Source organism: Coloeus monedula (assembly GCF_965178545.1).
Source record: "Coloeus monedula genome assembly, chromosome: 22".
In the NCBI taxonomy this organism is placed as follows: Eukaryota; Metazoa; Chordata; class Aves; order Passeriformes; family Corvidae; genus Coloeus; species Coloeus monedula.
Window position 1 is genome coordinate 2,603,414 of NC_138802.1, and position 21,773 is coordinate 2,625,186.

Consider the following 21,773-nt stretch of genomic DNA (forward strand, 5'->3'; position numbering starts at 1 on the left):
TCACTCTCCTTCCCTTGGTCCTGACAGGGCATCCCAGAGTTCCCAGGCAGCTGCTGCCAATAAAAACAGCCAGAGGAAAAGGGGCCATTCTCTCTGCTGAGCCCCTCTGACCTGGTTTGTGCTGGGCTCTGCTCAGCCAGGGGGAAGGGTGAGTTGAGCTGTTTTGTTTTGGTTTAAACTACAGGGCAGGGAATTCTTTTCAAGCTGTAACTTTTCGTTTTCACTGGAAGGGCAAAGCAGACTCTTAGCCAGTGGAAAAGAGGCTTCCAGTTGCATCAGCCAAGAGGCAAAAGGCAAGCACGTCATGTAACAAATGATCAGCTCTTTGCAGAGGCTTCTTTACCAGAAGAATCAGAAGAATCAGGGGTGCTTCACTTGAGGGGTTTAACACTGAGGTTGAGGTAGCCACAGTCACACATGGCTTTTCCTTTTTTCTGGCTTATTTCAGTGTTCCCAACTGGGCAGAGGATATCACCCCACGATGGGTTTGTGCTCTGCCCATGGCAGAGGGATTTCTGGGGGAATCAGAATCACTCTGAATGGGAAATACTGATTTTGTGAGCAACTACTAAAGATTCATAGAATTTTGAGAACAAGAGAATGGCTGTTAAGAAGTCATCATTTGTAGAAGACTTGGAGAGTTGTATGGATTTACAGATCCATATCTATATCAAAGAGTAATTTTACGTGATGGATGTACCAGGAGAACAGTGAATTAAAAGAATAATTGTAAAGATCAGCAATTAAACAGCCAGGTGAACTGCCTGAGCATTTTTTATCAATGCAGGTTTCCAGGTAGAATCTTCATCATGGAACTTGGGGAAAAGTTCCTAAGTTGCAGTGAAGTCCCCAGTGGCCCAGCAGCTTTAGCAGTGTGTGGGAAATAGAAAAGATTTGCCTTTCCTCCCTGCATTTCAGACTGGAGTTTGTGGATCTGGGGTGTGCCTGGGAGGTGCTTGCTGGGTTTGCTGTAGCACAGCCTGCTAGAAATGCCTTGTGTTTGCTCCCAAGGATAAGTGCAATCAGCAGATGTCATCTGGCCTAATTTTTGTGCTAAAGGAATAAACGGAAAGAAAAGTTGAGACAGGAGAGAAAACGGGTTTTTTTCTTTCTTTTATGCTAGCCAAGAAGCTTTGAAAATGGATGATGAGTTGTGCCAGGGGCTATGTAGAGTGTTCTAGAAAATAATTTAAATTTGCCTTTACAAAATGAATTCATCAAAGGGTACTTGTAGGACTTTGCTTTAAACTGTGATAGTGCCTGAAATAAAATAGCCCAGTCCCTTTTCACTTTTGCTGTTGGAAATTCTGGATGTGTTTCCATAGAAATTAAAGATTTTTGCACAGGTGTGAGAAAAACTCAGTTCCCAGCTTTCTCAGATGAACTTCCCATGCTGCCACATGACCAAACCATCTCCTCTTTACATCCAGTTCTCAGATGAACTTCCCGTGCTGCCACATGACCAAACCATCTCCTCTTTACATCCAGTTCTTCCAGACCAGCTGGGAAGGTGCATTTGCATTGAAAAATCAGATTTTTGCACTGCCAGGAGCCCCCTCTGAGGAAGAGACAAAGCCCCCAAGGCTCATCCGTGGGCAGGGAGAGCAGGTCAGTCCAGGAGGGATTTTTCCACAGCTCCTTCTCTGCCTGTGCCTGGCAATTGCTCCACGCTGTGGTTGGTGGAGATTCCCCCCAGGTCGCACTTGGGGGACACACTGGCAGCCAGCATGTGCTGTGAAGGCAGGAATAGAAAGCAAATACTTCCCGTAATCACACGTCCCAAAATGACAGGGGAAAATGAGTACTTGTGCTTCCACCAGAGCAGCGAGAAATGGGAAGATGGAAAGTCTGGATTCCTGCCCAATGAAACCAAAATTGTAAAAAAAAAAAAAAAAAAGGAAAAAGAAAAAAGAAAAAAAAAAAAAAAAAAGAAAACAAGTGCTCCATACACTCCCTGGAACTGACACTGCAGTGTGGTCGGTTTTTACTCTTTTAAATATCTACAGGAGACAAGCAGTAAATCTTCTTACAGCTCCGTGGCACAGCTTTATTTTTAGCTTTTTTTATTATGGAGACAACCCTCCCCAGCTTTCAATCTGTACCTGAATATATTTATTCCTCTAATCCACGTGAAAGTGCAGTCCTTACAAAGACCTCTAATACCTTATTAATCACTTCTGGACCACGTCACAAAGAGGCTTTAGGGAGAAATGTTCTGGCCATGGGCAACGTGCTCCTGGAGGCTTAAAGGATGTGGATAAAGGGCTCTTTTCCCACGTGGAAGAAGCCTCCACTGGGCAATTTTTAATTTGATTTTAACTGGGAATCTGAAAGAAATCTGAAGACAGAGCCCTCTCCCTTCTCGTGTGGTTCAGCCTGTTCTTAGAGAGACTCAGGCCTGTGATTCTTGAAAGCAGCACATGGAGAATTCCAAGTTCAGTTCCCAGGTGTGGGAATTGTGGTCTCAGTAACCTCCAGAAGTAGATTTGAATCCTTGTCACTGGTCAAGGTACATTCCTTCTGAAATGCCATTTTACACAGCTGGGGAACTTCATACATCCCTGTGCCAGCAGGAGCCCGAAAATGGGTGCTCCTAGAGGAGGAGTGGCCCCACAGGGTCAGGACTTCACTGGGCTTAAAATAAAACCTTGCATCCATCTCTTCCAAGTAAAAGCAGCAGATAAATGTCATGGCACCCTTTAAAAATGGGTCAGTGGTGTTACCCATTTTCTCTCTGCTGCTCAGCTGGGTGTGACTGGTCTGTGGTCACACAAGTGAACCAGGAAAGCCACCTAGAATAGACCCTGGAAGTTCTCTCTCTCAGTTCCACTTGTATTTCTCAACGTGCCCTTCGTGGAGCAGGAACAGGGCTCGGACACTGATTGCTCAACTGTGCTTTATTTTCTGGAGTTCAGAGTACCATGAAATAGAGATTGGCAGCTCCTTCGGGGGCACAGGGTGCTCCCTGTTGGCTCTTATCTCCTCTGCTGTGGTTTTTCCTGTGCTGTCTGGCACGTCTGGGCCCCAGCAGAGCCTCCCTGGGTTTCTCTGGGTTTGCATCAGCCCAGCTCTGGTGGTTGCTGCCCTGCTGAGAAAGTGGCTGAGTTTTTGCACCCAGACGGGGAATCCGATGGGACAGGAAGCTCCACCCGTTCTCAGGGTGTAGCTGAGCTCCCCGGGTGAGAATGAGCAGCAGCCTGAGCAGGATGAGAGGATGCTGTAGATTTGCAGCCCAGTTTTTATTTTCTCTGCTTAGCCCTGCTTTTCCAGCTGCGGGTTTTCCAGTGGAATCGTTTCTGATTTACACCTGCCTTAAGGATGCAAAATGGAATTCTTCAGCCTCGCAGTATTTTCCCTATTAATTTTTCAAGAGGTTGGAATACAGATTTCTCTGTGTTGGGATAGTTCAGTAGCTTTGGGGACAGTAAATCTTTAATTTCTAAAGATGCCACACGATTCTGCTGGTCTGGGGCCCACATTTCCCACCTCTCTTCTAAAGGAGGGGGGTGAGGCCAAGGGATGGATTCCCCAGTGACAGCAGCACAGAAGTGCAGTCACCCCTGGCCTGGGGAAGGTGACCAGCACAGATAAATGTGTGCCACTGCCCTGTTTTACCAGATCTGTGTCTTCAATCAGGTTTTGGGATTTCTTGCCTAACTCAGACCCAGTTACAGGGAGATTTTATCAGCAGAGGGTAAATCAGGATTTGGAGCGTGGGCTGATTTTTGAAGGTACATTTCTAAGCTAAAAATTCCACAGGTATGGAGGCCTCATAAATCTTTTCCACTTGTTGATGTTTTCATTCTGAACAAGGCAAAAGCAGCCCAGTTTTCAGTACCGCATGTTGTGGGTTTGGGGTAGAGGAGCAAAGGATGAGGAGAGAGGAAAAACCTTTTCTCAGGTGCGTGGCATTGGGGTACAGCAGGGGACAAAAAGTGAATTATTCTGGAAATGTGTTTTGGTAGATACTCAGGCACCGAGAATCCTCATACCTGTGAGCACTCCCACATCTTAAAATAAAAGAATTCTTTTTTGGGCTTATTTTCCATTGCTGCTGTAGCAAAAAGTGTCGTTGAGGTGCCTGACCTGGAACTGCTGGTTCTGTTCCTGGTACCGAGCTCTGGGGCAGGTTTGTCTTCCTAAGAAGGAGAGGGTCAAAAATTCTTTCCACTGGTCTCATGGTTTGTTACTGTAATACTTAATTGAAGTAGAAAATTTGATCTGACATGTCAAATGTGGCCCTGGTTGGCTGCAGGCCAAGCTGAGCCACCTAATTTCGGTTTGCCTTAAAATGGCTGGCAAAGTTCACAGCCCAAATTTTCCTGTGGAATGTACCTCTGAAATCTTTTTTTAGTGACTTTATAAACCTTCCTGTATCTTTTTTCCCCTAAAATTTGCTTGCTTCAGAAACCAACAGTCCCAGAGCTTAAGTAAATGTTTCACGTAAGCATTTCTGGGCCTGCTTTGAATCCTGAAGTTTCTTCCATCTGTGGGTTGGAGAAAATGTCTATTAACGAGTGGCTGTGCCCAGCACAAAGCCCATTTGACAGCAGATTATTAAGTTGCCTCCAGTGGAAATAAAAATGAATAGGAAATAAGGAAATATTTATTTCAGTCTTCTCGAGTTTTTGTTCAAATGTTTCATAAATCACTTATGAAGATGGCAAAAAAGTTACATCGGGTTTTCAGTGTTTCTTTTGCAACTTGGTGTGTTTCACTGTTTGGCAAAGAGGAAAAAATGAAATCAAATCATCCCCATTTGAAGCAGTACCGAGGTTTGCTGGCTGCTGTGGCTGGGCTGGAAGTGTTGGAGTGGGGTATCTCGGTGCCTGGAAGCTGTCCTGGAGTGGGATGTAACGGCTGAGTCACATGGAGAGAAGATTTGGTGTTCAGTGTCTGTCTTCTTCCACATCTGAGTCTCTTCCTGTAGTAGAAACTACTGGAATTGTTGCATTTTTACATTGTTAAAGTGAAACCTAAATCCAAGGTGGGTTTTTTAAAGCATCTACAAAGAGGCAATTCCTGCCTCAACCAGCAGATGATCCATGTAAACCAACCAAGTGGGATAGGGATGGAGAGATTGGAGGAGTCACCACAGCAGTTCCCAAACCACGTTGGCAGCAGCCCCTTCTTGAGTCGAGTGCTGCTCCACGTCAGGCAGCTCTGGGTTGTCAGGAGTGTCCAGGGGTGGGGGGATGACTTCAGGTTGGAAAAACCTGCAGGCTCTGCCCAGCAGCTCCTTCTCTGTGTCCTTTCCATCCCTTTGGGGGAGCACAGCCCTGTTTTCCCCTGTGTTTTCCTCCTTTGCTGCTTTTTTCCAGCTGCAGCCCACGTTTCCAGATCATCACGGGCTCCTGGACAGGGAAGTGAAGGAGCATTCCCCAGGTTTTGGGCTCAGACCCTCCTGGTCCTTGGGGTCAGCCTTGACTTGAAGGCAAAAGAAGGGGGACAGTGGAGAAAGCTGGAGATGATTCCTTAGAGAAGCAAACGAGATCATTCTGTTGGAACATCCCCCCCCGGCCTTTCTGGGCTGAGCCTCCTCCCCATTTCCAGAGCTGGCTGTGCTCGGGGTGCCGGCGGTGCCGGTCCCGCTCCGGTCCCATTCCCGGGCCCGTCCCATTCCTGCCTGGACAGAATGTTCAGGACGGACGGACGGACGGACGGGGGGAGGGACGGGTTCCATGCTGAGTCTTGCCACCTGTTGCCTGTTTCATTCCAAGCCCCCCTTCCTCCCCACCCTGCAGCCCGAGCTCCCCTCCCTACACAGCTCCCCATCCCCAGTGGATAGGGCTGGGATCAGGAGCCACTTGCCAAATGCCTTTCTGATGCTGTCACTAATTCTGCACAGGCAGCATCTCTGAGAGCAAAACCAAATCTTTTCCAGTTCATTGTCCTGTGTTTTGTACAGAAAGGGCTCAGAAATGCCTTTTCCTAGTTGGGCACAAGGGGAGGGCCCGTGCCACGGCGGGGCAGGAGGCAGCCCTGGGGAAGCCTGAAGCTGTGCCCAAAGAATCCACTGCAAATCCCATGGAGCTGGAATTTGGCACTGGCACGGGCTAATTTTGTCCTGGGGGTTGCACACACACACACACACACACACACACACACCCCCTCCCATGTCATCCTCCTTCATCTGCTGCGTATGGAAAGCTGCCCCGAGCTCCGTGGTGCCAGGGAATGTTGTGCTGAGCCCTGCAGGCTTGGCTTGGTGACGGTGCTGGGCACACTGGGCTGTCGAGGGCAGCGAGGGGGTGCTGCCAGATGGGCTGGCATGGGCTGGAGAATCATCTGCCCTGCTCCCAGGGGAGCAGCAGGCTCTGCTGGGACATGAGGCTGTCATTTCCTCCTAAGCGAGGTGCTAATGGGGTGCAGTTAGAGAGCTCTCAGGTAGGGAGTCCGGAGGAGGGCATTTGGACAATTCCGCGGGTGCTTTTCAGGTAAATCATTTAAATCACAGTGCTCAGGGTTCAATAATCACCTGGAGAAGCAGCCTCTGAGTTCCCAACTGAAGATGCCTTGAGGGGACTGATTTTCAGGACACAGGACATTGGCAAGTAAGATCCTTTCTGTCACTGGGAAGGACACCTGGGCTGGAGCAGTTCAGGCTCCCAGGATGTTGCCATCCACAGGTTCTCCAGACACACCTGGATCAACACTTGTTTGCCCACAAAAATCACAGCGAGGTGTGAGGATGAAACAAGTGAATGCAAATATGAGCAATTATTAATTACTGCAGTGTGGTTCTGCCACCTTTCTGGGAACCAGGCAGAGTGGGAATGGGGAAAGGTGGAGAGTTAACTGCAAAAAGACAGAAAAAGGAATAGAAACAGGGGTGGGATGTTTCTTTTATTGTTTCTGGTCATGATGCAGCACAAGGTCCAGAACCCTCTCCCTCCCTGCTGTTAGAGGTGTTTGTACTGGCAGGGCTTCAAGCTGGTATCCCCAGTGCACCAGTTAAACCAGTAGTTACCAATTTTTTTGCAAGCCACGCTGGGACTATAGGAATTTTATTCCTTCACAGTGTTGAAGGAAAGGGATTTTGCTTGCCAAAGGGCTTTCTTATGCTTGAGGATGATTTATGGGCCAAGCTGAGCCACTTGTGGAAAAGGCAAAGCAGCTCTTGGCAGCACCCCCAGAATCCACTGCAGCTGTGGGGTAGTGAAGTCATCGGCATAACAACCACTGCAAACAGAATAACAAAGTCTGTTCTGTTCTCGTTTAAAATAATCTTTCCAGTTCAGCAACCACATTAAACTTACCTTTCTGCATACAAAAATCATAAAAGGCCGATAGTTCTCTGCAGCTTGGAGCGTCTCACTTTGATCACTGCCCATCTCTCCTGCGCCATCCACACTTGACCCGAGTGTCTCCCATGAAGGAGTGAAGTGTGTTATGTCACAGCCTGTGTCTGCCCCTTGTTTGCACTCCTTTGTTTGGCTTTACGTTTGAAAAAAGTGGAAAAACACCCAGAGTTTCTTCCTTTTAAATAACAAAATTTGCTTTTGCCTTGTAACTTGTTTCTAAGCTGATTGCAAAATGAGGAATTCTGACTTTGACTTTTTCCTGCCTGTTTTTGTTTCAGGTCTCGTCAGATCCTCCTGCTTCCAAAAAGCCCAAAATAGATGACTCTGCTTCCCAATCTCCAGCTTCTACTGAGAAGGAAAAACAGTCCAGTTGGTTACGGTCCTTATCCAGTTCATCTAATAAGGTGATTGTTGAATCTTTTGTAATCAAGAAAGATCAAATTGGCACAAAGCATCACTCCACTGAAACCAGAGGAGAAAGTGAGGGAAAGAACATGCCCAGGGTTTCTAAATTAGTAACATTTCTATAATTTTCCTGGTCAGCATTGAGCTACACAGTCCCCCCAGATTCCTTGCCACCCTCCAGTGCTCATTGACCTGAATTGTGACAGGGAAGTAAGGAATTCCCTCGTGCCTTTGAGGTACAGGAATCCTGCGAGGCTCAGGAGCTGTTTGGGATCCCTACAAACTACACTGAACTTGCTGAGTGCAGTTCCCCTCCGCCAGTGGAACCCCTGAGCGAGGAGGTCACGGCCAGTGCGGAGCAGTTGTGGGGATAACTGAGGGTGCCCTGGGAAGCCCGAGTTCCCCTCCGTGGTGATTTATGGTTTCAAAGGTTGTTGGGAGTCACTCATTTCCTGCCCTGTCCCCAGAGCATCGGCTGTGTCCATCCCCGGCAGCGCCTCTCCGCCTTCCGGCCCTGGTCCCCCGCCGTGTCCGCCAGCGAGAAGGAGCTCTCCAGCCACCTGCCCGCCCTGATCCGGGACAGGTAAGGACACAGGGACAGGGACAGGGGGCTTGGGAATGGCAGGTGGCTCTGGGTTTGTCCCCGTGCTCAGTCAGAGCCTTTGCAGCTGCAGGGATTTAATTTGCAGAAAGGAAACACAAAAAAGTGTTGATGGTTTGTGAAGTGTGGGGTTTTAGGTGACACCTGCCATGAAAGTGCCAGGCTTTGAAGTTCTTGGGCTTTGCTGCTTTAAAGGAAGAGTCCCTGTCCTGGGGCGGTGGTCAGGGAACTCCAGCCACTCCCAGGCCCCTGTCCGTGGTACCTGCAGCAGCTCCTGGGGCTGGGCAGTGTTCCCAGCACAGCTCCATCCTCCCCCATCCCCGCAGTGCCAGGGAGGCCGAAGGACAGCAGAGACTTCCCCAAAGCCTCTGTGGGCCCTACCCTGGGGGGCCCTGGCTCCTGAGCCTGTCAGACCCGTCCAGACACCGAGGCCATGCTCTGCTCTTGGAGAGGAACAGCACTGAGTGAGTCACCCACAGCAGGTGGGACTGTGGTGTCACACTGAGAACAGAAAGTGTGGGGGCAATTCGACATCCCTGTGCCAGACTGGAACTGTGCAGTCTGAAAAACCTCCAAGCCAGATTTCTGCCTGAGGGTGATGATTTCTTTGGAAAGTTTGACTTAAGTGACCAGGTGTTTTTAGGGAGTATTATGGAGAACATACTGTGCTGCCCTAATGAACAAGTTTCTTAGAAACTGCGGGGATTGATTAAAAAAAAGAAAAATAGAAGGAAAAAAGCCTACCAGCATATCCTAATTTTTAAACTAGGTGGAGAGAGAAGTAGTGTAAGAATGTGCCCTTGGTATCTCTGTGAGAAATTTGGCTGATTTCAGTATTGGATAAAACCCACCTTCAGCAGCTCCAGGAGAAATTTTAACTGATACCACATCATGTTGTAGGTGCTGATTTGAAGTTGCAAAGTCTTTGCTCTGCTTTTTGCAAAATTCCATGTGTTTGATGTTATGGTATTGCTGCCCTTTAACACCAAGGTTTAACCAAAGGTTTGTTGAGTGTTGTACCCAACGTTCAGGTGTGTGTCAGAATCACAGAGGCACAAGAAGATGCTTTTCCACTCCATGGTTTTCCTTGAGGAAGTGCTGTTTTGAGATGACAGAACATTTGTGGATAGACACAATTCCAGCTGCGCAGCTGCATAAAACAGCAGTGCCATGAAGAGCAGGAGGAAACAGCTTTAGGACTTTTAGTCCTAAAAGACTGGGAGATCTCATCTCTTTGGTGCTCTTAGGATATGTGGCACTTGGGATGGGATCCCTTCTCAGGGACAGCCATCATCCCTGGGTTTAATGAGGGCAAACCACTAAAAGGTACCATGGGCAGGTTGTCAGCTGGTGTAAATCAGTGGGATTCACTGCCATTCCCACGTGTGTTTGCAGCTGCAGTGTAACTCTGGATTGGGAAGCTCTCCAAAGGCAGGAATGTGACCATTTTCTCCTTCCTTTTGCCTCCCCTCCGAACCAGCTTTTACTCCTACAAGAGCTTTGAGAGTGCCGTGGCCCCCAACGTGGCCCTGGCCCCTCCAGCCCAACAGAAGATCGTGAGCAACCCTCCCTGTGCCACCGTGGTGTCCCGGAGCAGCGAGTCCCTGGGCTCTGCCCAGCCGAGGAAGAGGAAACACGGCACGGAGCACACGGCTGTCCCCGAGGCTGCGGCCACCGCGGCCACCGCGGCCACCGCGGCCACCGGCCCCGAGGAGGACAAGGAGTCGGAAGCAGAGATTGAAGTAGAAACCAGGGAAGAATGTAAGTGACACTTGTGGCTGCCTTTGTTTCGGTTTAGGTGGGCTGGGTTTTCTGCAGGAGTTCCTGTGCAGCTTCCATGGGATTGAAATGGAATTCTGGAAGCCCAGTGCCTCAATGGTACCTTTGTGACATGAGTTGCACAGTCACAATTCAAACAAATTGCAAGTCACTCCCTTAAGTCAAGGTTGCATTTTCATCATATTTCAAGTATCAAAGTATAAAATGAGTAGTTTTTTAATTTTCTTTCCTTTTTTAAATTGATTATCAAGTGTCTCTGTACAGAAGGGCCTCAGCACATTTTGACCTATGTAAATATATAGAATACATATGCGTTGTATATAATTATGTATTAATTTTTGACATTTTCAAATTAATTTTTAATGTTTCTGTTTTCCAGTCACCTCCTCCTTATCCTCGCTCTCCTCCCCATCCTTCACCTCCTCCAGCTCTGCCAAGGACATGAGCTCCCCTGGGATGCAGCCCCCAGCCCCTGTGAACAGCTCCTACGAGGTGGCCGCACACCCCGACTCCCACAGCAGCGGGCTGGAGGCTGAGCTGGAGCACCTCAGACAGGCCCTGGACAGTGGCCTGGACACAAAAGAAGCCAAAGAGAAGTTCCTGCACGAGGTGGTGAAGATGAGGGTGAAGCAGGAGGAGAAGCTGAACGCGGCCCTGCAGGCCAAGCGCAGCCTGCACCAGGTAAGGCTGCCCTGCCCTGCCCTGCCAGGTACAGCCCAGCAGGGAGCTCTGAAAAAGGAATTGCCTCATTTTTCCCAAATAGCAACAGCCTTTGCTGGGGCTCTGTTTGTAAATCCAGCTGGGAAACCAAAGCGCAGGAACCAGTCCTACATTTTAAGCTTGCCACCTGTTTTTCCTTGGGTTATAAATCCATGGTTACCAAAATCAACATCTTTTCATTACTGAAAAAATCTTCTCGTCCAGCAGAGTTTATTTTGTTTTCATTTTACTGAACAGGAAACATTTCTGGAGGCTTTAGCTGGAGTTTTAAAAGCTTTGTGAGGGAGGGTGTTCCTGGGACATGGCCACAGCTGAAGTAAGGGCTTTGTCAGGCATCCCACTGGCCTGCTGAGCTTCAGTCAGGGAGGCAGCTCCTTACTTCTGGAAGTCCTGGATCCATCAGTTGTATCAGAGGTCAGACAGGGCTGCAGATCAGGACTGAGCACAGTGATGGGTGAACTGGCTTTTATCTGAGCTGGGGTAAAAAAAGTGCAGAGAAATAGAAGATGGAGCCAATGTAGAAGATCTGTGTGTTGTCTTTGAATGTTTTGTGTGGAGCTGTTTCCAAGCTGGGGCTGGAATCCATGGGATGGAGTAAACAAGGGCCTGGTTTGATCGAGTATGGGACACACAAAACCAGCATTGGTGCTCCTTATTTTTAGTTACCCCGAGCAAATTGCTGAATTCCTTTGTATTGCAGTAAGTCTGTGTTTTATTTTATGTATTTAAAGTAAACATTTACGAGTAATACCTAAATAGTGTGTACTTAAGGCAGGAATTACATGAAGCAGTTGAGTGTTAAATCAAGCCCTGTGTCGGAGGCAGAGGGACTCTGGTGTCCAACCATTGTTTTCCATTTGGGAAGGTGTGGATTCCCAGTTCCACACACAGAAAGCTTGTGTGTGTGTGTCTATGTGTGTGTGTATATACTTCAGAGGCTGTGTTTGTACTTCCAGGGGCTGTGTTTGTACTTCCAGAGGCTCTCTGTACTTCCAGGGGCTGTGTGTGTATTTCCAGAGGCATGGCCAAGCTAACAATGGCCTGGCTGGGAAGTGAGATTGTCAAGAGAGTGAATTTCCCATGACCCTGCAGTGTTACTTCACAGCAACCGGGGCTGGAGGGTTTGACTCGGACAGGGAGGAAATGCTGCTTCTGGGGCAAAAAATAGATCTTTAGTTTCTAATTTAACCATTTAGGAAACGTGAGCCACATCTCTGTGCTTGCTGTGAACGTGTATTTTGAACAACTTAGGAGTTTCTTCCTTTGTACTTTGAGGTTCCTTATCATTATCACCTCAATTAATGGCTCCCTCGTGGATTTGAGATTCCAAGGCAGCAGCTCCCAGCCTGGACAGGGGGAGTGGCAGCTCCCAGAGCAAAGTGTGGTTTCAATTCACCTTCAGGTTTTAGCCTGGAGTTTTCCAGCTTTTGTGACAGAGCAGCCCATGGGCTGGTGGTCAGGCGTCTTGGGGCTCACCCCAGTCACCTACAGCACCCCAGAGCCAGGAAAAAACCAGTTTCTGCTTTGTCCTTCCATTAAGTGGATTTTTTGGGGCTTGATAAAATGGAACTGATTTCTGCAGGAAGTAGAGAACTGTCCTGTCGAGCTTTGCCGTACACAAAGGACACTCAAACTGCACTTTCCACGTTGTGCATCTTCAGAGCCTTCAGCTCCAGCCCAGGCACTGCAGTCGAGTGGTTTGGAACGTGGAGCTGGTGCTGGAGCTCTCTCCAACTGCAGTTCATCTTTATTCAGGCCCAGATGGTCGCAGCTATTCTGCTTGACAAAGCAAAATGGGGCTGTAGCACCGAGCTTTTTGTTATGCTGGGCTTCAGGGTAGCTGGAGTGCAGGAACTCCACAGGATTTAAAGGCGAAGGGCTTGTACAAAGTTCAGAGTGGGGTTTAGCCATGGGCTGCCTTGGTCACAACCAGCAGGAGGTGGGAATGTGGTTTGGATGGCTTCCCTTGCAGCTCTGCTTCCTTGCACTCACTCCTTACCTGCTTCTGTGTCCCAGGAGCTGGAGTTCTTGAGAGTGGCCAAGAAAGAGAAGCTGAGGGAAGCAACAGAAGCCAAGCGCAACCTGCGGAAAGAGATCGAGCGTCTGCGAGCCGAGAACGAGAAGAAGATGAAGGAAGCCAACGAGTCCCGGATCCGGCTGAAGAGGGAGCTGGAGCAGGCCCGGCAGATCCGCGTGTGTGACAAGGGCTGCGAGGCCGGCAGGCTCCGGGCCAAATACTCAGCACAGGTGAGACCCAGCAGGGGCTGGAACAGCTCCCTCCCCCTGCCTCTGCATCCCCTGCCAGGCACTGCTCCCAGCCCTGCTCCTGAGCTGGAAGCCTGGCTGGGAGAGGCACCAACAGAGGGCAGGGGCCTGCCAGGGCTCCAAAAAATGGGGCCTGAATTTAAACTCATTCCATGCACCTGCCACAGAGGTGTGCGGGGCCTCCTGTGTTAAAGGGAGCCCTCAAACACAGCCCTCAAAAGCTACTGTTTAACATACTTCAGTATGTGTATATTTATATGTACTTCAAATACTTCACATAGTTTAACACAGCCCTGAAAAGGTCCTGGCAGAGGGAATTCCAGGAGTTGTGAGACACAGGTGCTCCTGGAGGTGTTGCCAGGCCTGAAGTGGGAGCTGCAGGTCCCTGGTGTGGTGGCTTTAAGGGTGCAGGGGAAGAGCAGAAGCAAAGCTCACACTCTCCAGGGCTCCGATAAGAGGAAGGGGAGTGGCCGCCTGTGCCCGCTGAGACACGTCTGGCCAGGAGCAGGAAATGATGTGGGGCTTCCTCCCAGCATCACAGGATGTCTCACTGATAAGGGGTGATAAGGGGTGTCCAGACTAAACAGAGCTGCCCTGGGGCTGCTGTGCTGGGCGTTCCCCCTGGGCCCTGGGGAGCAGCACCAGGGCAGGTGAACACGGGCAGGGCTGGGCTGGGGGGCTCAGGTGTGTCCTGGGGGTCACTGGGGATTTTCAATCTCCTACTGCATTCCCTCCTTGGGAAGGAACAGATGAGGTTTCCTAAGCTTAAAGGCTAAAAATCACCTCAAAAAGAACTCAAGTAGCCAATTACTCCTCTTCTCTGAGGCCAGGCCTGGCAGGGTGGCAGTGTCCCCTGCAGCAGCCGCCTGTTCACAGCCACTCCTGAGTTCCCCAGAGCTGTCCTTGGGCAAAGGGCACGTGGCAGCTCCTGTTTTGGGGCTGGCACAGCTGGTAACACAAAGCTCCTCTGAGAACTCACTCCCTAGGCTGAATTTTTTAGGATGTCATTATAACTTAAGTTCTTAACTTGTGAGAAATTTTAAGATAAAGCTTTATACATCCTTGTAGCTACAGCTGGGGTGCAACAGGAAGTTGATCACACATTATTTTTGAGGAAACCACAGTTCTCTAGACAGGCTCAGTCTGACAGAAATAGCATCAGGCCAGGAGGGAGAAGACAACAGAGTCAGGGTGGAAATGTCTCTGTGTAGGCTTAAAGTATTAATGCTTAATACTCATTGAGTAGCTGTGGTTTATGCCTTCTTTTTTCTTACCCTGAAATCTAAACATGGATGGGGGAGGTATACCTGCATTTTAGCCCAAACCATTGGAGGTTTCCTTTCCTTGTTAAATGGCCATCTGACTGCTGAGATCTCCTTTTTCCAAGGGTGCTGTTCTCTGGTACTTGCACCCTCCAGTCCTGGGAGTTTTCTCTGCCTTTGTTGTCAGAAAGTACCAAACAGAGAGATCAGGGAGGCCAAGGGCAGCTGCAGGTCCTGCTGTGAGCAAAGTGGGGACACTGCAGGGCTTTAATCCATAGCTGGGACAGGCCTGGCCCATCTGCAGCTAAGGCCCTTTCTGGTCACTTCCATTAAAAATCATTGTGAAAGAGCTGAAAGTGAATCCCCTGTGCCAACACCTGGGGTTTGCTTTGCTGAGCTGCTGCCACTGCCTGAAGAAGTAACAGCCATGCTTGAAGAAGTGACCAGAGTTCTGTGGCACTAAGGAATTCTTGAACTATTTCTTAACTCTTCTGGTTTTCACCTTCCTTTCTGGAGCTGGAGTCACTGGCCATATTTAGGTTTCAAAGATAAGCAGGCACTGTACTGCAGTAGTGTATGGAAAAAAGGAACAGGGAATTCCTTCCTTGCCTCAATCTTGATAATCCCATGCCTGGGTACACATTTGATTGCTTCCCTGACTCTGTGCAAGGTCTGTGGAGAGGCACAGGCTCCATCCTACCCCTGTGTCCTACACCCATGTCTGTCCTGTCCCCACAGATCGAGGACCTGCAGGTGAAGCTGCAGCACGCGGAGGCCGACCGGGAGCAGCTCCGCGCCGATCTCCTGCACGAGCGGGAGGCCCGGGAGCACCTGGAGAAGGTGGTCAAGGAACTTCAGGAACAACTGTGGCCTAAAGCCAGCAGCCAGCCCAGCAGTGAGAGCACCTCGAGCCCCATGGAGAACTGACCCTTTGTCCTCCAGCACAGGGAGGGAGAGAGTGGGACTGGGAGTGCACGTGTGAGTAGTGGTGTCCTGGCACACACTTTAGGAATATGGATTCTCAGTAGTTGGAAGGCAAATGTTGTTACTCTCTAGAACAGAAGCACTGAATTCCGCCTCTTTTTTTTCCCAATCCATATAGCACAACATCTTACTGTGCCTAGAAAACACAAAGTGTTTGTAAACAAAATACTTTTAAGTCCACAGCAAATTTTCTACTGGCAAACTCCAAGCAAAGCAGCGTGGTCCAGCTAAACCCGGAGTCCAAGGCGAGCACGGCAGTGGCTTTGTGTTCTCCTGCCTGTTGGAACATTTTGGAATTTAAAAACAAACCAACTTTTCTTATAAGCTATTTAAAATAATTCATTACACAGACTTGGTATTAAAAAAAAAAATTAACAAGATTTTTATAATGAACCTTTAAAAGCAAAACAAAAAAAAAGACAAAAAACAAACCTTCGATGCACAATTTTTAATGACTTTATAGGCTTTGGGATTCTTTGTGCAGAAGCCCCTCTGTGGTGATGATGCCATGTCAGGAGCAGTTTTCCAGCCATCTCGGAAGCCATTGCGGTTCCATCCCGTCACGTGGGTGTAGGAGAAGTTCAGAGTGCTTTTCCAAGTTGATTTTTTTTTTCCTTAGAATGAATTATGTCCATTTCCCGCCCTGGACACAGGAAGAAGGGAAGCTGCAGGAGTGTGCAGGGGGTGAGGGGAGGAGAAGGGGTTGGATTGAGAGCCCCAGCCCGGCCCCACAGACCCCCCTGTGTTCAGAGACTTCACCCAGGAGCACTTCAGCCTTGGGAAAAGAAAGAGAAAAAGGAAGAAAGGAAGGAAATGGATGATGAGTTGGTAGAGGAACAAAGCAGAGACATCTGTCATTCTGAAATCTTCAGCTTTCAGTTTTCTGGAAAACTCATCTTGTTGCACCATCTTACCATGAATTCAGTATTTCCCTGCTTCCATTCTGAACTGTCAGTCAGGATTTCTGTGCCCAAGGAGAGTCCAACGTCGCAGTGTCGGATACTACAGAACAGAAAACCAACCTTTTTGCTGCTGTGAATAAGCCTACATCTTTTTTTAAAAAACTTTTTTGTTTTTAAAAAGAGAAATTACTTTAATTTTGGGATCCAAGCCGCAGCCCCGGGATACAATGCAGCAAACCATCACTGCCTTGGGGGTAGTGCTGAGGCTTTTTATATGTTGTTGTTTTTTTTTTAAACCTGCACTTTGTCAGAATCTTACTCTGCATTTTATTCCCTATTTCTAAAATGTACATGTCGAGCATTTGAGATTGTGCCCTAAGAGCTGTGCAAACCATGAACCCAGTCTGCCACCACTGACACCTCCCATCAGCATCCATGTAAGCAAAGGAGGATGCAGCAGGCCCAGAATCCCCAGAGCAGGAATTCCCCCTGTGCTGCTGGTTCAGTTAGAACCTGGTTTCGTGGCTGTGTATCTGACCCGAGCTGGGGAGCAGCAGAGATGCTCCCAAAAGTGCTTAACAAATAAAGCTGGTGCTTTACTGATCATGAGAAAAGTTAATTTTCACCCATAAACACTCACCTCTGACACACTCAAGCAAGTGAAAATGTGATCTGGGGCTGCAGATGTGCCTTCCAGCTCATTTTTCCTCTCAGCATCTTCTCTAGGCAATGCTGACACTTTTTTTACCTTAAAAGAATTTAAAAAAAAAAAAAAGGGAAAAAAAAAGAGAACCCACTATGCATCATCATACCCAGAAGTTATTCTAAAAGAAGAAACATATTTCCAGTAATCTTTATTTGCTTTTGGACATTGATGCAAACTATGTAAGCTTCAAAATTATTTCCCAGTAGACAGAAAGCGGCTTCCAATCCTAAAATTATGGTATTTACTTACCATACATTAGAGAGAGTTTTGTTTTTTTTTTTTTTTTAAACAAGAGCTGTTTGCTTGAAACCATTATAATAACCATGATAATAACTGTGAGCATTAACAGAGAAGTTCATATATATGTTTTAGGTACAAAAAAGAAGAAATATGAAAGGAGTGGAATTACTGGGACAATGTAAAACTGTTGGGAGCAAGAAACAGTCACACCAAGTCAATGACCTGAACCTGCCTGTGGATACAGGGATTGGCCCTTGTGTGTTTGGGATGCTGGAGACTGGCTCTAGGTGCAGATCTCCTTCTAAAGTGCAATGCAAAAGGAATTTTGATTATGCTTGAGCAGGTTGTTGTTTTGTTTTTTTTTTTTTAATGTGGGGTTTTATTTTCTTTGTATGTTTTTTTCTGCGATTATTAAATCATATGCATGGATTAAACTCTGCCATATAGTCATTAATGGGCATTATTACTGTCTTATGTAAAGGGGTTCTTTTGTTATGCAGTATGCAGAAAAATGTTCTCAGCCTTATGATTTCCAGATCTGTATTATCCACTTATTTCTTCAAGGGAAACTAAACAACTGTAGCTGTAGCTGATCACTTTTGTGCATTTCAAGTCTCTCATGCTCTGCTTTACTGCTGTGTTGGGAACCACACAGAGAACAGACCCTGCTCCTGTGGCAGCTCATGGAAGCCTGGCTTTGGAAATTTTGCTTGTTTGGGTTTTTCCCCCTGATCTTTGATAGCTTCTCTCCCTTTATACCCAAGAAAAAATGGCAACATGTCCAAGTCCAGCTGGTTTTTCCCAGGAAAAGCCACTCACCTGAGCACACCATGAATTTTCCTTTTTGTGTTCAGGGAAATGCAGTCACTCACTGGGCATGAGGCTTCCCCACTCCTGAAGGAGGGAAATCTGCAGGATTTTTAAAGGAAAAAACCAGAACAGTAAATAGTCAATCACCACCAAGCAGCCTCACCTGTGCTGCACAGGTAAAGGGTCACAGGGGCAGCAAAGAATCTCCAAACCAGAATTACAGCTGGGGCTTTCCTCTCTGTCCCACATCACAGTCACTCCATGCAGGGCAATACCTGCAGGTGAACTTGCCCCAAGACTGCCTAGAATTTGGTCCTTGGGAGTGAAAGGCCATTTCTCTCAATTAAGGTTTAAAAGCTCCAAGATAAATAAGGTGCAAGAAGAGCAGGAACAAACATTCTCCAGCAGCAGCCACTGCCCAGGAGGGGCTCGCAGGAGTCTGGCTTAAACTACTGGGCATTTCCTAACCATGTTTAACAATCAGATTGTTCTTTCTGCAGAATAGATCAGTTATTTCTGCAGAGTGTATAATTTAGTTCTAATTCAGAGTAATTAGAAGTGTGTCTGTCCCAGCCCCAGAGGCCGATTCTCACCAGGGTGGGTCTGCAGAGCAGCCCCCCCGTGTGAAGGTGCTCAAGGCCAGGGAGCTCTGGGGTCATTCCTGTGTCTGCAACACCTCAGTAAAGCTGTGTGAGCCTGGTCCCGTGGAATTCCTTCCTTCAGCCCCCACTCCCTGCTGCATTCCCAGGGAGAGGGGCTGCCCCTCCATCTCCCCCATCCTCTGTGCTTTAGTTTCCTTTAAGAAGTTCCAAGGGAGAAGAGGTGTTTCATACAGGCTGTTGACTCTCCCTGTACCTACAAATATATTACTACTTGTATATTCAGTTTAATTACTCCTTGTTTCTATTACTGAACGAAGACTTAACGAAGGGAAAAAAAAAAAACAACAGCAATAACATTCATATCTATGGAGCAGCTAACTCTATACATAATATTCTGCTTTTCAAACAGAACTAGCCAATGTAAAAAAACATTAAAAGTAAATTCAACATGTAAATACTTTTTTTCATTTTACACTGTTGTATTATAAGTGTATATGGTGTTTACTTTTTCAAAACTCTTTCTTACCTGGTAGTTGTCTTGTTTTATGAGTTGTGTTTTTAACTGAGAAGAACCTTTGCTGTCTGTTAGGAAAAAACAAAACAAAATCTTTTTGCAAGTTTTCAATGTGGGTTATAACCTTTCTCCATCATTTGCATTTTATTTGTCCTTATTTTCACTGTAAAGTATTTTATTACCAAAAGGTTGATTTTTGTTCCATTCTGCCCTCTCAGCAGTCCATGTGTTTTAGAGAGAAGTTTTTTGTTGGCTTGGTTGTTGTTTTGTTTTTTTGGTTTTGTTTTGTTTTTTTAAATCGAAAGAACTCACAGAAATGACATTTTTTCAATTGAAGAAAAATAAATCTTTACATTTATAATAGCCAATAGCATTTCAGCACATTTTTGTTATCCTGGTCTCTCCTATGCTGCTGCTAATGACAATATTATGACTTACTCTACTATTCTAGAACTATTTTTATGTAAGTAATGTATGCTTTCTTGTTTATAAATGCCTGATTTAAAAAAAAATAAGAAAAAAGCTTGGCATATTTATCTATTTCGCTGTGTACCTTGATAGTCCTTTTCCACCCCCTTTTCCACATCCCCTCCCCCCGATGCAGATAATATTGTAAAATAAAGGACTTTATGAGATTATGTATGAAAATAGCTATGCTTATATACCACAGTGACTGAATGTACAGTGTATAGACGCATTACCGAAAATAAAATTGTTTGTCCAGAAAAAAATAAAGAGCTCTGGGATGTTTTTGGAGTTCTCTGTGCTTTGCTGAGGTGCTGCTCCCCCTTTGATGTGCCAAGGCCACAATCCCACAGCACCTGGTTCGTGTCTTCCTGGCCAGCCCAGGAAAATGACCCTCCCCAAGGCATCATTTAACACTAAACCTCTGCAGGGCTGCACAGGACACTGCTGGAAGGAGACTGGAATTTAATTGGGATCACTGCAGTCCCCTGCATGGGGAAGCTCCAACACACAAGTGAAATTTCTTTGGAATAGTGAGAATTGTAAGCATAGAGAAGTTTGTTCTAGGTCAAAGAAAAAGAAACACAAGAGGGGAAAATGCAAAAAGCAGGAGATGGAAACATATGTCAGAATAATTCTCTCATGGTTTTCTGAGAAGTGGCTGCAGAATTTCCACAGCTCTGGGACATTTCTGAAATGCCCTTGTAAAGCAGTGGAAAAGCTGGAGAATGAGCAAAGAGCTTAAAAAAATAAATCTCTTCTTCTTATTTGTGACTCACTCAGCTTTCCAATGTACGGGTTTGTGTCCTAAATGCAGCTCCACATCCTTGGGGAGGGATCTTGTGCCCCATATCTCATCCACATCTGTGTCCTTCCACCTGCACAGCCTTACTGTGACTCTGGGTCCTGAAATTAAAAGTTCAAATACCTTTCCTCCTGCTCATCCTTCTCAGAGAGACTTGTCATGGTATTCTTATTGCAAACTAAATATCAAAGCAGATTTGGATTGATAAGACTTAGTAGCAGAGGCCAAAAAAAATGATATATTCTGTCTCCAAGGTCCTCTGAGTGCAGAAACACAGATTGGTAAAGCCCAGTCAAGCTGTCTTGTGTTTATGGCTAAGGGGTAATTAACTGAGTTTGAAAATTCTGGTTCTGCTGACAGAATAACTTTAATTTACTAGGAATGAGAAACATTGAGACCTGAACCTGCTCAGTAACAAAGTGAGCTGAAATGACCCAAACTCAAAGTAGCTGAAATAAATATAATAATCAGAAATAAAAATCCAATTTCCTGAGGCCTGGAGTAAAAACTTTTCATGTCTTATTCAACAGCTTGTGTTACCCAGCCATCAGGAAACACCACTAAAAACCCAAACAGGGGATGTACGTGGCAAATCCAAACCTTGTGTGGGGCACAGATGAAAGAAACAGCCACAAAATCCCACAAACCGGGTTAAACAGAGCACCTCAGTGGCTCCCACTGTCCTGTGAACAGCCCCCCCAATCCCAACCTGGCAGATGGAGCACAGGGAAACTCAACACACATGGAGCAGGGAGAGGCCGGAGGGATTTTGGGGAGAAATGAAGAGAGTCCTTGTTAGTGCCCAAGGGATCCAAACCCACCTTCATTTGCTGAAAAGACATTAAAGAAACACATCCTGCAGGGAAGGGATACAACGTGTGGAAAATGACAGGAATCTGGGAAGCAGCAGAAGCCCAGGAATGCCAGAGTTAATGGAGATCTGAGCTCCAAGGCACTGTCAGGAGGAAGAGCACAGCTCTAATAAAACCCAGCTGTGTGACGTACACACCACTGGAATTTTTATGAGATGGCTTATGTGCACTTTAAGTATTACCTGACTGCAATGCAAATTCCCACACACTTTTATTTGGGAGAAAAGAAAAGTTTCCACAGCTCTCTGGGCTGGACTGATTGAGCTGAATTGCTCGGCACAGCATCTGTGGGGTTTCTGGCTCATTGTTTTGGATTTACTTTTGTATTTGTTTTCTGTTGAGTCAGCTCCTCAAGCTGGAACCCTGAGAATTTCACCCTTCTAGCACCACCCCAAAGCCACCCTGGCCCAGCCATCCCAGTCCTCTGGTCCTTCCACCACTCACCCCCAGTGAATGCTCTTCCACCTCCCATACTTACAGACTGTTGAGGAAAACTCCAACGAACAAGAGGAAACCTGCACGGGTCAAAAGAAAATG

The 21,773-nt window shown here is 47.0% G+C and overlaps 1 protein-coding gene across 3 annotated transcripts in view; it reads left to right on the top strand.

Annotated features, from left to right (window-relative positions):
* The window catches only part of SKI (SKI proto-oncogene), a 101,375-nt gene extending 81,619 nt beyond the window's left edge, over positions 1 to 19,756 (top strand). For 2 of the 3 annotated variants that reach the window (XM_082295881.1, XM_082295882.1), the window contains 6 exons: positions 7,583 to 7,708; positions 8,177 to 8,292; positions 9,791 to 10,071; positions 10,469 to 10,770; positions 12,826 to 13,056; positions 15,075 to 19,756. In XM_082295881.1, coding sequence (XP_082152007.1) covers positions 7,583 to 7,708; positions 8,177 to 8,292; positions 9,791 to 10,071; positions 10,469 to 10,770; positions 12,826 to 13,056; positions 15,075 to 15,263 — 1,245 coding nt within the window. In that variant the 3' untranslated portion in view covers positions 15,264 to 19,756. The remainder of the gene's footprint in view (positions 1 to 7,582; positions 7,709 to 8,176; positions 8,293 to 9,790; positions 10,072 to 10,468; positions 10,771 to 12,825; positions 13,057 to 15,074) is intronic. The other variant, XR_014227042.1, reaches the window with a different exon arrangement.
* Positions 19,757 to 21,773: the final 2,017 nt, after the last annotated feature.